Source organism: Podarcis bocagei (genome assembly GCF_964188305.1).
Source record: "Podarcis bocagei genome assembly, chromosome: 9".
NCBI classification, from domain to species: domain Eukaryota; kingdom Metazoa; phylum Chordata; class Lepidosauria; order Squamata; family Lacertidae; genus Podarcis; species Podarcis bocagei.
This window is the reverse complement of record NC_138134.1, coordinates 28001852-28016295: the sequence shown is the minus strand read 5'-3', so window position 1 is coordinate 28016295 and position 14444 is coordinate 28001852. Positions and strand designations below refer to the sequence as shown.

The 14444-nt window shown below is 42.1% G+C and overlaps 1 protein-coding gene and 1 long non-coding RNA gene across 48 annotated transcripts in view; one reads left to right on the top strand and one right to left on the bottom strand.

Moving 5' to 3' along the window:
- Nucleotides 1-14444, bottom strand: part of SORBS2 (sorbin and SH3 domain containing 2) — a gene marked incomplete at its 3' end in the record, with an annotated part of 184846 nt that overhangs the window by 4676 nt on the left and 165726 nt on the right. For 21 of the 40 annotated variants that reach the window (XR_014011708.1, XR_014011709.1, XR_014011710.1 and 18 more), the window contains 3 exons: nt 10814-10845; nt 7858-8052; nt 3518-3567 (listed from right to left, as the gene is read on the bottom strand). Coding sequence is in view for 19 of the 40 variants with exons in the window: in XM_081208605.1 (XP_081064731.1) it covers nt 3518-3567; nt 5746-5853; nt 7858-8052; nt 10039-10845 (1160 nt within the window). Of the gene's footprint in view, nt 1-3517; nt 3568-5745; nt 5854-7857; nt 8053-10038; nt 10846-14444 lie in introns of those variants that run through there. The other 19 variants (XM_081208624.1, XM_081208606.1, XM_081208613.1 and 16 more) reach the window with 4 other exon arrangements.
- LOC308595167 overlaps nt 1-14444 on the top strand; it is a 109646-nt gene that overhangs the window by 47183 nt on the left and 48019 nt on the right. For all 8 annotated transcript variants that reach the window (XR_014011824.1, XR_014011825.1, XR_014011826.1 and 5 more), the window contains 2 exons: nt 12132-12253; nt 14165-14300. This is a non-coding gene — a long non-coding RNA (uncharacterized lncRNA). The remainder of the gene's footprint in view (nt 1-12131; nt 12254-14164; nt 14301-14444) is intronic.

Here is a 14444-nt window from a genome sequence, read left to right as displayed (position 1 = left end):
CTTGGGGAAGACCCTGCAGAGGTGGAGCCTTAGAAAGTGGTGGAAAGGTGGGGACCTTCAGTCCTCATAGCTGTTTGATTGGGGCAAGACTAGGGCTGGGCAATATTAGATTTTCAACATTGCAGTGTATCACCAGCCAAACATCACAGTTTGGCGATATATCACTATGTTAAAAGAGCTGCGTTGGCCCCAGCCTGTGAGACCCTGGGTGAAACCGCTTCAGCTCTCACTGCGCAGGAGCTAAGGTGCTTTTACCCCAGGGCTTTGCAGGCTGGGGTGAATGCAGCTGGCCCCAGCCTGCTGCTTGGCACGAAGGCTTCCACCCCCCAGCTGAGCTAGGCCTCAGCTCCCCAAGATGGAGAGAGCCCTGCAAACACAGCCTGACAGGCTCCGTTTGCAGGGCTCCTTCAGCTTTGCTGGCAAGGAGGGGGGGCAGGGAAGCGGCTTCCTTTTCCTCAGAGAAAGAGACTGCTTGCTCTCCCCCTTCCTTGCCTGAAGATGGAAGGAGTGCTGAGACTGAACCTGACAGGCTCCGTCATCAGGGCTCCCCTTGTCTTTGCTGGCATGGCCCTTTCAGCCAGGCAGCATGAAGCAGAATCTCTGTTCATCCAGCGCATGCACATGCTAGAGTGACGGGGTCTTATTTGCGCACATCAGCCTGAGATCCCTAATCCTCCTACTTGTGTGCAAGTAGAAGAATGCTTCCTCAGCTGGGGAGCAGGAGCAGTTTAACGGAGCCCCCACCCCACCACTGGCTCATGCCAGCTGGTGGCAGGTTGGGGGCTCCATAAAACTGCTTGGCTGAGGTGAGGGCAGCCACGTGCTCCTCAGCCAAGCATTTTCAAGAAAAGGAGGGAGGAACAAGCTGTCCTGCCTGCTACCTTGCTGTGCTGGTAGCAGAGGGACTCAGGAACTGTGGTGGTTTCACTAGCTGAGTGAAACCACCATCACAGTCTTACCCTCATATCGGTCCTGGGTGATATATTGCCCAAGCCTAGGGAAGAGTTGCTGGGATCACTAGGCCTGCACTGTTTTGGTTTCTTTGACTAAAGACTTAACTGCAATGACATCATGTTTTTTATTGCTGACCTGCGCTTAATTCTGACTCCTGACACTCCCTAGCCCATCCTTTCAGGGGGCATAATTGACTGCATGGCGAAAATGAGGATAGGGAATGTTTCCTTCCATGAAGTTACTTAAATTAACTTCCTTAGGGCCAAGCCATAGTATCTATTGTGTGGATACTACATTTCTTAAAGATAAACTTGTAATACTTTGTTCCTTAGGGAAAACAAATGTATTCTCCCTACCACCTCCTCCTTAGTTCATCTCAGCAATCTGCCAATGCCAGATGAAATGTGAACTGGGCAAGGCACCTATTGGTTTGTGCCTGTGACAGCACCAGACCTATGTCCACTGAGTCCTCTCTTGCTGTATCACACAAGTGATGGAGAGCTCATGCAGTCCTTAAAAGATAAAGGTGCATGTGTATATAGGAGGGAGCCCTAGTAAGGCTGTCCCATCCTGGAATTCTGGAGAATTTAAATTTTAATGGACTGAAATGTGCCCAGCTGTGATGGATTGTGCACTGGCATTCTTTTTATTGTCTGCTGTTATTACTATGCTGTAAGCAGAGTTACAGGGACGCGGGTGGCGCTGTGGGTAAAACCTCAGCGCCTAGGACTTGCCGATCGTCAGGTCGGCGGTTCGAATCCCTGCGGCGGGGTGCGGTCCCAGCGCCTGCCAACCTAGCAGTTTGAAAGCACCCCCGAGTGCAAGTAGATAAATAGGGACCGCTTACTAGCGGGAAGGTAAACGGTGTTTCCGTGTGCTGCACTGGCTCGCCAGATGCAGCTTGTCACGCTGGCCACGTGACCTGGAAGTGTCTGCGGCCAGCGCTGGCCCCCGGCCTCTTAAGTGAGATGGGCGCACAACCCTAGAGTCGGACACGACTGGCCCGTACGGGCAGGGGTACCTTTAAGCAAAGTTACAGGGTTGTGCAGTAACTAAGTAAAATAGATCTAATATACTGAGTGTTCAGATCTTATGCTTCATTGTTAGAAATTATTGACCGACTAGCGAGAATGTTGAACAGGAACAACCAGTCATGTCTTCTTTCCAGAATATAAGAAGAGCCCTGCCAAGTCAGAACAAAGGCTCATTCTGTTCCCACAGTGGTCAACCAGAAACCTATAGGAAGCCTGCAAGAAGCATCTGAGTGCAACAGCACTCTCCACTCTCCCCATTTGTGGTTCTAAGCAGTTGGTATACAAAAGCTCCCCCTCTCTACACCATTTGCAGGCTAACTCTTGACTTTTTCCTACTTTAAGTACTATGTCCAACACATCAACAAAGGAGGTATTTATGTATAAATCTCATAAGCTAATTCACTTCCCATCATAATTGGAAATAGAACTCATTTCTGAGATTAAAATTGCATTAAGTGCCAAAAGTGGATTTGATCAGTAATTTGTAAGTTGCCTGTCACCACTAAGAGGTGCCAGAATATTCAGTGTAACAACTTAATTAGCATGACATTTACTTGTGTGTGCTTGAATTTCAACTACAACTGTTAAGTTGTTTTCAGTAATGGTGATACATGTTCAGATTTTAACACTCCAAAGGAGCTATAAAAGGAAAGCTTTCGGCAACTGAATAAAATGATGCAATACACCAGCTACACAACTTGCACAACTTCCACTGGCATTGTTATGTGCAAATGAAGTCTGTCTAGATTTTAACAAAAAATGAAGTTGCCTTCTACTTAGCTGGACCAATGGTCCATCTAGACAGTACAGTTTCTCCTGACTGGCAGAGCAGCTTTCCAAGGTCTCATTCAGAGAGTTTTTCCAGCCCTGCTAACAGTACCAGTGAGGTGGTGCATTGCTCACCTAGCTTCCCAGTGCCAGGTGTTGCTGCTGGTTATTGAGATGGGGAGGGGCAGGGGAAGCTCAGTGTGGTGTAGATGCAGTGGCAGATTGGCTTTGCCATTGTGCTCACACTGCACTGAGCAGCCTGTACTTCATCCCTTTGCCTCTAACAAGCAGCGATGCTCAGCATGCATCTCCCCACTTCTGCCTAATACCCAATATCACTTTGACTGAAGATAACAACATAGAGTTGTTCCTTGCCATAGAGTTTTGAAAAAGCTCTCTAATATGTTCATGACCAGAGTGCACAACCCAACTTCAGCTCACTTTGAAAGGGATGCTGCTGATGTTATGCCTCTTGTGCATGAACAGGAGCTCTTGAGTTTTAGGAGCGTTTAATGAATGGCAGTATGGGTCATGGGTCTATGTATGAGTCAATGGTGAGAGTCAGAGGCAGATAGCATGTTTTGAAAGGACAACCAACACCGCCCATATCATTACACATATGTTGTCCATGCACTGCTGTGCCATGGGATGCAAGCTGCCTCAGTAGACAGCTTCTGGGATGGCAAATACTCCCTACTCAACCACACTAGAAATTTACCAATGTCATTTAGATAAAAACTTTAGTAGGTTAAAATACTTACGGTTCCCCCCCACTGTGTATATTTTCATGAGCAAACACAGGGCGCTGTGGCTGAAATGAAATGAGTTGAAATGTAATAAGAGTATAAATGGTTACAAATCCAGGTATAGCTTTCCACAATCTTATATAATTTGCACTCCTAGGACCACCATGCACAGCTCACCAAGTGCTCAACAACAACAACAACAATCCTCCCCATATTACTGGTCCTGAGGCTGCATATAAAAACAGTTTAACAAATAGCTAAAGGTCACAATGCAGAAGCACATAGAGCCAAGTAGGATATTTGTGATGCAGGCCTCATTTACTGGCTGTCTGCTTCACAAATAAATTAAACAACTAAAAGCAAAGCAAACCAACCCCCAAAGCGTAAAAGAAAAGGAGATGCTAGGATTTCTTTAACACCTTTTGCAACCTTAATTATCATCAGCATAAATATCACATGACAAAGAAAGCTGTTAAGTGTCATATATACTGCTAGTCTATAAAATGCACAAATGAATATACAATTTTAATCCAGACAAACAGCCTCAGACAAGCAGAAAGCAAATCAGTGTGAATAACACTGACCGAACAAGCAGCCATTCCTTATGATTGCTCAATACCACATTCTTGCAAAAGTACTCTCAGATATCTAATTGGCAACTACCACATGCTATGTTTGTTAATGATACTGCCTAGTTCTGAGAGGACTGTGGAAGGTTTTTTTTTAAAAAAACAAAAATAAACTATCCCATAGGGTATGAGAAAAGAGAAAAACAAATTATTAAAAGAATGCAGATAAATTATCAACACGTAGCCTTTTAAGGGGAAAATGGTAACCAATGCCAGTATAAAAAGCTGAAAAGCAATTTTCATTTCCTACCACGGATTGGCATTAATTAAAGTTCTGAAAAACAAACTGAATATTTTTAACATAAAATAAACTGCCTTTATTGAACAGAAAGGTAAGTAAACATACATAAATACCCAGCAGACTTAGTGTAACAAAATAAATATGGAAGTTTTCAAAATATAAAAGGGAATCCATGGTTTAGAATTCATGACTTGAAGTTCACAGTTCAAAAGAACAGCTATTAGGGTATATTTATGTAACTGTCTCATAGTTTGATTTTATGTGGATCCTGATTTTATGAATGGACCACCAATGATGGACATGAAGTGAACAATGTAGTCTGAGCTTTTTCAGATCAGTATAACCCAATTTCATCTTAAATGCGAGAGAAAGGTAGTCCTTGGACTTGCAGGACTGGACTTGCAATGATTTGTACCAATTATAGATGCTAACTAGTCTTCAAGATGGGTCTATCAAGAGTACAGTGAAGTAATCAAGTCTCGGGATCATATGGTCAACAAATGGTTGATGAGAAAATAATATAGCTTTCTTGGTAAAAGGCCCTTGCCTTTTACAAGCCTCATAAATAATTAAGCCTCATAAATAAGCATCCAATAGTTTTTCCGTGTAACTGTACATGATTGTAACACTATAAAAACACTTACATTTTTTTCAAACATAAACATCTTAATGCAAACATGATCATCTCTGACTCCTTCTCTTGTAGTTCATATAAATGAAGTTTGTAATGTATACAAAAACGATTAGATTCAAATATGTATAACATTTGGTTTGTACATAAAATGCAGAAATCACACACATTACTTTCAAAGACAGAGTATGGACAATTATAATAAGAAATTGAACTGTATAGAGGATGCAGCTTAATGTGAATAAGCAAGAAAAAGCTGATGCAGATGGCAGCTCAGAGAATCAGTGCGATGAAAAAGCATGGTGTCAAGTGAGTGCAACATATGTTGCCATAGCAGCAAAATATTTTGCGGGTGTGCGATCATGCATTTGGAAACAACAAGGAACAGCAACATAGACATTACGAATGAGGTCTTCTTATTTAGTCTTTGCAAATGGTCTCATAAGTAAGATACTTAGAAATGAGAGGAACTACTTAAGAAGGAAGGGAGAGTTAAACACAGATTGGTTAGAGAAATTGCTTCTTTTTAGGGCTGTTTCACACATACTTGCAATTTACAATTCCCCAGCAGAACGGTCCAAATCAAGCACAGCTTCCTGTGGCCTCCACACTTTTATCACTCAAGCTTTTTCCATTTTAAAGAGAATTTACTTAAGCATGTGAGCCCCAGACTTCACAATGAGAAACCAAATTCCTTATGCTAGGGGAAACCTGGCAATATCAGGGCCATATGGTACCATACCCTATGTAAATAGCTGTGCCCTCTGACTGGCGAGCTGCAAGATCTCCTTGTCATAACAGGGCTACGAGGAGGTTTGCCAATGACAAATATCTCTCTTTTTAAATCGGCCTGGAAAAACCATAAACATGGGGGTCAATTCATCTAAAAGTCTAGACGGGCAATTTTACTGTTGCCATATCATTCTCACTTGCAAGCTGCACAAACCAGCTTTCAAATCTCCAAAATGCCCTTGTGCAAAAAGACATGCACATCTGTTAATCCACTGTGTCGCAAAGCTATGATGATCATTTTCCTTAATGCGACACCCCCCACCCCACCCCACCCCACCCCACCCCCGTCCTCAAGCACTTAAAAATTGCAATGCCTACCAGTCTACCTGGGGCAGAAGATCCTATCACAAAATGCAGCACTGTACATTTTCAAGTTTAATAATGGAGCAACCTCAAAAGCAAACAGCACTCATAGCCAGGAGGAAAATATTAGTAGCTGAGGCATTATAACTCTCGAGAGATTAAAAGGAGCTCATTGCGAAAAGCTGACCTGCATTCTAAGCATCTCAATGTGTCTTTTGCATGAGTGAATATAAGTAGAGAGGAAGTGATATATGAAAGGGAGATGAAGCTGATTCCAAAGCTTGACTGAGAAGATGGGTGTGAAAAAACAACAACAATTACAGGATTCTAAGAGTGCCTTTGCACATTCCAATAAGTGTTGAAGCAGACAGTGTGGGTCACACATTCCTTCTGCAAAATTCAAAAGCATTCTTACAAAGTGATATATTTTTTTTGAGTCAAAAAGCAATGGTTTATTATTTCTCAGTGCCATTACACTAGTTCTTGTTTCAGTTGTAGTACCTGCTAATGATAGAACAGGCTAAAATGCTAACTGGATTCGTAGCACCATAAGCAGTGCATGAATAATATTCTCTTGCAGGAATTCCTGCAATGGTGGATTGGATAGCTGTGAATAGACCGTGCCACTGTGAGTGGCTGACCAGTGTTGGTAGGAATAGCATAATTCAATGAAAGGGAATAATGAGATTTCAGTTCAGATTGGCTACACCTTCCCCCCACACGATTCCAGATGTGTGGTATGCTTTTGATCTAAAATGTCTGTAAGTGAGTTCAGAAGGGTTGCTATGAATGCTTTATAATTGAGCAATATGGAAGTGGTATCAACCTAGGCCGAGTCTAACCAGGTACTTCACGATGAGACACAACACCAACCTGGCAAGAAGCCCTGGGTCTCCTGAGTCCCTTCCTATGAGACTAGGTGTGTTATCAAAAAGAGAGTCGTCTAATTATCTGTTTGCTGGTAGGAATGGCAAGGTACCTGAGGCCTGTGATAGCCTCTTCCACTTGTCCATTCCCGTCAGGACTTCCAAGACCATGGTTCTCCCTAGTTAGTAAGTTGTCATGTGTATGGGGATCCCAGCTATGCTGGTGTCTCAATTCTAGCCTGGCTTTGTGTACTCCTAGAACTGACTTGGAAGCCAGGCAGGCAAGTGTAATTTGGCTCTCAAGAATAGGAATGAATATGCTTGCTATAAGAGTAAGAAATACATATGCATGCTAGGTTGCTTGTTCAGGATTTTAAAGAGTTATTTATGTTTATACTAGCCGAGTAGATAAAAGTCCACACCATAAAAGTCAATAGTGATTTTCCTGCAGATTGGATGAAGGGCTTTGGATGAAGTCCTTACTGACAAAAATTTGTATAGCAAATGTCTTAGTAGTATTAAGGAGGAATCAAAATCTAGACAAGAAAAATTGTAGGAAGTAAGGACTATGAATGATTCTGTGTGCCAAAATTTTATCTCTGCTGATTTATATATTTATTGTTTGGCATGTCCTAATTCTGATGCACTGATTTCAGTAGTGACATAACTTTTGCTCAGTTGCACCAGTGTATGAAGATTGGAGTATTTGGTGAATGGTGTATATTTAAATACTTGGTGCTACAACGTTTTGATCTGACTGCATGCTTATGTCATTAAATGTTAGTCACCATCAAATCTGATTTTAAATTATTAGGTTAACCTCCAGGCTTCCTGAATGTCAGGCATTTGAGAAAGCATGCAGCATTTCATATTCTAACAGATATTGTTGTTACCTTTAATTTTGGAGAATGTTTCTCCTGTCTGTATGACAGTTTGGAAAGGAGAGGGGGTGAGTGGGTGACAGCAGGCTTGGAAGATGTAGAAACGCATTCAGAGAAAGATGTTTTGGCTGAGTGAAATGGAGGACTGGAAGCAAGGCAAGAAGGAGAGGTGGAAGGTGCTTGCGTCTCATAGGGAAGTGAAGCTGGCTTAAACATTTAAAGAAAGACAACAGTAATTGAGCAGAAGAGCAATTACAAAGGGAGCAATAAAGCAGAGAGAGGAATACTGCACCACCACCAGTGAAAGGAAATGAGACACCCCCAACCTTCCCACCCATTGCTGTGTTCAGTAGGGTTAATTGAGTACATATAGGACAATGCAATTATTGGAAATACATGGATCGATCTCTGTGCTCAGCAGGACTGTTTCCTATCTGCTTACTTGAATAGCAGCTCCCTGTTCCTGGCATAGTGGGTCCCTGCTCCTGCACCTCACAGTGCAGCAAGCTGCTTCTTAAATGCTCCCACATTTAGAAAGCAGTCTACAGTGAAGGTCAGGGAGGAAAACAAAAGGCTTGTGCATGTAGAGTTAACAAGTATGCCTGGAAAATGTTTGCTGGATTGCAGCCCTTGTCTCTCTTGGACAAGGATAGCCAATGCTTGCATTCTTGCAGGTGGCGAAGGCATATTCTGCTTCTCAGAAAAGGGCCCGAAGCATGTTTTGTCATGCAAACTGATCACTCCATGCAGGTTCAGGCTTTAACACTGTTGGGAGCAAGTCTAACCCTTCAAGCGGAATGCAAGTGACCAGGGACCACAACAGACACACTGTTTTTGCTGCCTCTGTGTGCACAGTGGTGATGCTGGAAAACAAACACTGGGCAGGCCATTATAAATGGCTGGTTCCACAGCTGGGATGCTACATACAAATTCTTAAGAGAGATGTAACATTAGACGGAAGACAATCTTACAAGCCAAAAATCCTCCCCCCTTTTCTTATGAGTAAAACTGTGGGAAACATTTTATGACAACTTGATTAAAATTCAGTAGAACCACCAGTGACTAATTAGAATGGCGCTGGGGCCAGACTCAACTGCTGCCAGTTGGCAATTTCTAAAGCTAGATGGTTCTTTTTTGTTATCAAGCAAAGCTCTGTGCTCAATGATTGTGTAAACTGGCTACCCTCACCCTTCATGTGGTGGGGCAAGCAGAAGTTGTTTGTGGCTTGCTCACATTTCAAGGAATTCAGTGTTATACACACCATGTGTAGGTATAAAGTATAAAACAGCATTAACTTTAATGGGTATTCTGGGTAATGCTTCCTTTATATCAGAAACCTATGGGGAATTGTTCAAGTTAAGTAGATCAGGGTAGCCAATGCAGTACCTTCCAAATGCTGTTGGATTACTGTTACCTGACTACTGGCAATGCTTGCTGAGGCTGTCAGGAATTTTAGTCCAATGACATCCGGAGGACATGTTGGTCACTTCTGAACAAGAGAGTGACCTATAAATAAATGGGCATTTCCTGAATGACTTACTGTAAAGTTTTCGAGTCAAAACTAGATGGCATGTTAAAGGTGTGTGTCTCTGAATAAATAGCATCCCATGGTGGTGCGACTTGAATCAGTGCCGTGTGTAGAGGGAGAGGTGTTAATTATCTATTAAAAGCCAGACGTTTCTGTTTGCCATAGGAGAAGAGATGGTATAGCTACAAATAGCATTTCCCCTTCTGGGGCAAATTGGCCGCTGTGGTCTGGTGGTGGAGCATTTGTATTGGGGAAATTGCATGGGGGTGACAGATTTTACACTCCTTCCTCCCTAGGAAAGTATGATCACATTGGCATGTCTTCTAGTTTGACCAGGAGTTGTGCCAAACTACTTAGTGCCCATCAAAGGAACCAATGGTTTTTCATTCCTGATGACAGCCACAACTAATGGCGGCTAGCTCCAGAAGGAAGGAAGGAGAGACTTTATTCAGTTAGGGTAAACTAAATTACAATGTGACATTTCTTCCCATCTCCAAAAGAAAAGAACTGGAGAGAGGGCTTGTGTGTTAATGTGCATGCTACTGTTCTCAAAATATTCCAGTTTATACTAGAAAGGCACATGCAGGCAGAAACACACACAACAGAAAGTTAAGACTTGAATTCATGATGAGAATGTAGGAGTTTATCTTAAGAAGTTTAAATACCTCTTTTTTAGTATCTGGTGAACTGTCCCCTTCGCAAGGTATCATAGGTTCTCTCTTAACTGATATGAGTGACTCTAAATTGTCATGGCTCAGCTCTTCCTCTATATGAAGCCTTGCCAGTTGTTCTGTTACATCAGGGGCACGCCTGTAGAAACCTGAATCTTTACATTTTGACCGGCCCCCTTGGATTATCGCTAGCAGCTCTTCACAGATTTCTTCTTCTGGTTCGTCAGTCTCCGTCAGGGTTCTGAATAATGGGTCTTCTTTGGAGAGAACAAGAGCAGGGCCTGCTATTCCTTGAACTTCCGGAGTTGTTTGTGAGAAATTTTTCCTTTCCTTGGTGAGGCTTCCTCTCAGCTCTCTGAAATTGCTACATTTACTTTCGCTCAGATTTACACTATTGGTAACAGGCTTACGCACGCTGTCATGAAACCAGGTTGCTGGAGGAGGTGATTTACAGGCAGATGAAGAAAATGGCTGAGGTGAAGTTGGAGATTCAGGGAAGGAGTGGGAAGCCTTTGGTGAGGTAATTGGAACAAAATGGTCATGCTTTACTTGAGGAGTGATATTATCTGAATGCCCCAGCACGCTCTGCGGACCTGTCAAAGCTAGAGTGCCAAGTTCCTCTAAATCAGAAAGAAAGAGTTTGGGAAAAGGTGGAGGAGTTGGGGAAGGTGTGCTTGAAGGTGAAACGGCAAGAGTCAGTGACAACCATTCATCGGTGACAGCCTGAAGATTCCCTTTATTAGAATCTGGACAAGGAGAGGATCGGTACCTGAGAGGAGGGGATGATGCTTTGGAATCCAACTTGAGAAATAAGGGAAAGCATAGAAATTAAAACAAAGTGAAAAAAGGCAATGGGCTCAGGTAGGTGTGTGTGTGTGTGTGTGTGTGTGTGTGTGTGTGTGTGTGTGTACACACACACACACACACACACACACACACACACACACCCTATGACATCTCCTAGCCATAGGATATTATTTCATTGAGCATAAATGTCTGAAATCATTATCACATGAATCAGAAGAGCAGAAAGCATATCTGAAAAGTGAAACTGTATCAGGTTCATGCCCAGAGCTTAAATGTCAAACATCAAGACAGATCTGAATCACTGAGTTCATGAAGTGAATTTGATCCATGAGAGTTATGTTCTCTCTACTGTCCTTTAGTAAGCCTATGACTAACGGTCCAAATGTTATTGCCAGAATTCCCCAAACCATGGCTATTCTTATTTTTAGAGCAGAGTGGTGCTGTCAAAAAAATAAAAATGCAGCTCAGATTGAGGTACTATTAAATACTAGTAAATATTAACACCAACTGGGCAATCTCAGGTTGTGCAAGCATTAAAAAAAATTCATCACTTGACATGGAAACTTTGCAGAAACATTTCAAATACAACTGCATACTGCATTTGACGTATAATTACATGTCTTTCGAAAGTATACAGCATTCCAATGCTACTTATTGCACATCATAGACAATAATTGTAAACACACACAGCCATATATTTTGAATATCCTTATTGGCTGAATCATATTGTAAAATTAAATATTGATTGAAGTTTCCTTCTGGCAAAATAAAGGTCCTTTTTGTAAGAACAGGAAGAGTTGGGATTCATACGTATATTGCATCGGTAGATATCCATTGCTTCAGTAAATACTGAAAATGTAGTTTTTGTTATTAAAACTCAAAATTAAACCTTCATTTGAAAAGAAAAGAAAAAAACTTTTGAGATAATTCTTGGAATGATTGAAATCAACTCTAGGGGTAAAGAGAGGCACCTTATACAGCATCAGGCCACTGGTCTATCTAGCGTGGTATTTTCCGTACTGATAGGCAGCAGCTCTCTAGGGTTTTATCTACCTCACACTAGCCTTCCCCCCTTCCTCTCCCTCTCTGCACAGCAAGAGAGAGACAGAGCTCCTTGCGATAGCTGATAGCCAACTGCCATTCTTTTCAACCCTGCTGCCACAGCTGGGGTGACACAGTGTCAGGATGCCACTCTGAGGAACACTCTTGCAAGGAAGAGGATTCAGTGACCCTTGAGCAGGAGGTTTGGCAGAGCTCTTTATTCTCTTTTTCTCTTCCAGGCTTGCCCTCAGCCAGGTCTCAGTGAAAAATACCCAGCCAGTATGGGCACCAGCCATATATAGATCCCATAGGGCCACTCTTCTCTTTCCATGATACAGGCTACTCCTGCTTGCACCAGTTGGTATGTATGGTTGTGGGGACAAGTAGGCCATTTGGATCTATATATGGGAGGGTGTGTGCAGGCCTGTGAGGGCAAAGTGCAAGTGAGCAAGGGCAAGTGAGCAAGGAGAGGAAATTGTTTCATAATTTTCTCTGTGATGCAGTTAGAGCAATGGTCCTCAATTTTATCATTATTAGGAACCACTTGATGATTGCTGGGGGCCTCAGACGACTACTTACTACAACCTTTTAGCTCTTCAGCACCACCAGTGCAGTATTGTGGAAATGAGGTGTCTGAGGTTGAGAAAAGTCCTTTTAACTGGTAATTTTTAGGGGAAAATAAGTAAACAGCATTTTTAAAAAATGAAGATCATGGGTCATAGGCCAGAGCCTTGCTATTTTGAGACATCTGTCCATGGTCAAAAGAGACTTGACCTCAGTCATTAGGAAAAATCAGGTGCAGGGCCAAGTACAGGCGATCTCTACTGAAATATAACCTTTGTGTAGACCACAAAAATGGAGCTTGCCGACCACTAGTGATCTGTAGGCCACAATATGAGAACCTCTGGGTTTGAGGATGATTTGAACTGATTACATGGTAAACATTAAAAGAGTTCATCAACTATATTTTTGGTGCTCAGAAGAGACAAGAGAAGTGGGGATGGAAAGAGCTCAACTGCTAGTCGACATATGTTTTGGACACATAGAGAGGGAGAAAATGAATTCTGTTTGCAAAATTTTAAAGCTTTTTCAATTAGCATCCCTCTAGTAATCATCTATAGATAGAAAATATTATGAACAATGACACATAAAGTGATAGTTCTCCACTAACATTCTATATATTTATGGATTGAAGAGATTTTATGGTGGGTGGTGGTGGTAGTAAGAGAGTCTATTCTCTCTTTTGTTATGAAACATTTAGGTGGAGAGTGTCCATCAATTGCTAGCTGCAACTGTATACTAGCAAAATACCCTACTGACACCTGCACATATTAAAATGCTGGAGAAACTGCAATTAATAGTACATCACAATGACAGTAACACCTCACATTCAAATAGTTTATCATAGTGTTAATCCTCTTTTGTTCAACATCTGACATTACAAGAGCTGCAGATTTGAGATATGATTTTAGGACAGAAACATGGCTTGATGGACAGGATGTAGATTGTGATCCATCAGTGGACTGCAGAATAATTTCTGATGAACTGTTGCTGCTGCCCACGCAGATCCTCAACAAAAAGGACAGTGAAATGCACACAGCACTGGCACCATACATTTCTGTATAAGGATGCCCATGCCTCTGTAGCACCAAGGCAGTCTATTCAAAGCTACCTGTGGGTTGCTGCCACTTCTACTAAGCGATAGTATAATTATTGCCTGTTGTATGCTATTTTAAAGAATACAGTGGTGCCTCGCAAGACGAAAAGAATCCGTTCTGTGAGTCTCTTCGTCTAGCGGTTTTTTCGTCTTGCGAAGCAAGCCCATTGACGGATTAGCGGATTTGCGCTATTAGTGGCTTTTAGCATCTTATCGGTTTAGCAGATAAGCGGATTAGCGGCTTAGGAAAAGGGGGGGGGAAGGAAAAAAACCCCGCAGGAACTCGCAAGACATTATCGTCTTGCGAAGCAAGCCCATAGGAGATTCGTTTTGCGAAGCACCTCCAAAACAGAAAACTCTTTCGTCTAGCGAGTTTTCCGTCTTGCGAGGCATTCGTCTTGCGGGGTACCACTGTACATGCATTACTACGCACATCTCCTCCCGTTATACATATTTTTATACACATCAGTTGGTTGACAAACTAGAAGGCAAAATTCAGAGAAGTATGAATTTTGAAGGATAGCTTCATTTTTGTTTAGGCATTGTTTTGGGAAGTGCAAATTAAGTAAGTTCACCTTAACCTGAAAACTCAACCAAACTTCTTCCCCATCACAGGTTTATACACGTGAAAAGAGGAACCTTCAATTTGACCAATCCACATTGCATTTGCGGGAGCAAGAAACTGGACAAAGTGGAAGCAGCTTACAATAAACGGTAGCAAATGAAGTGGATTTCCATTGGCTTTAATACGGTTAGTGCTAACAAACTCTGAGAATCATTTTTTAAAAAACAAAAAGGAAACTTTTTTAAAACATAAAGGTAACACAATGGGGATAACTTTTTTTGATATAAATACTTCAAACAAAAAACTATGCATTTGTGTTTTCATAGAGGA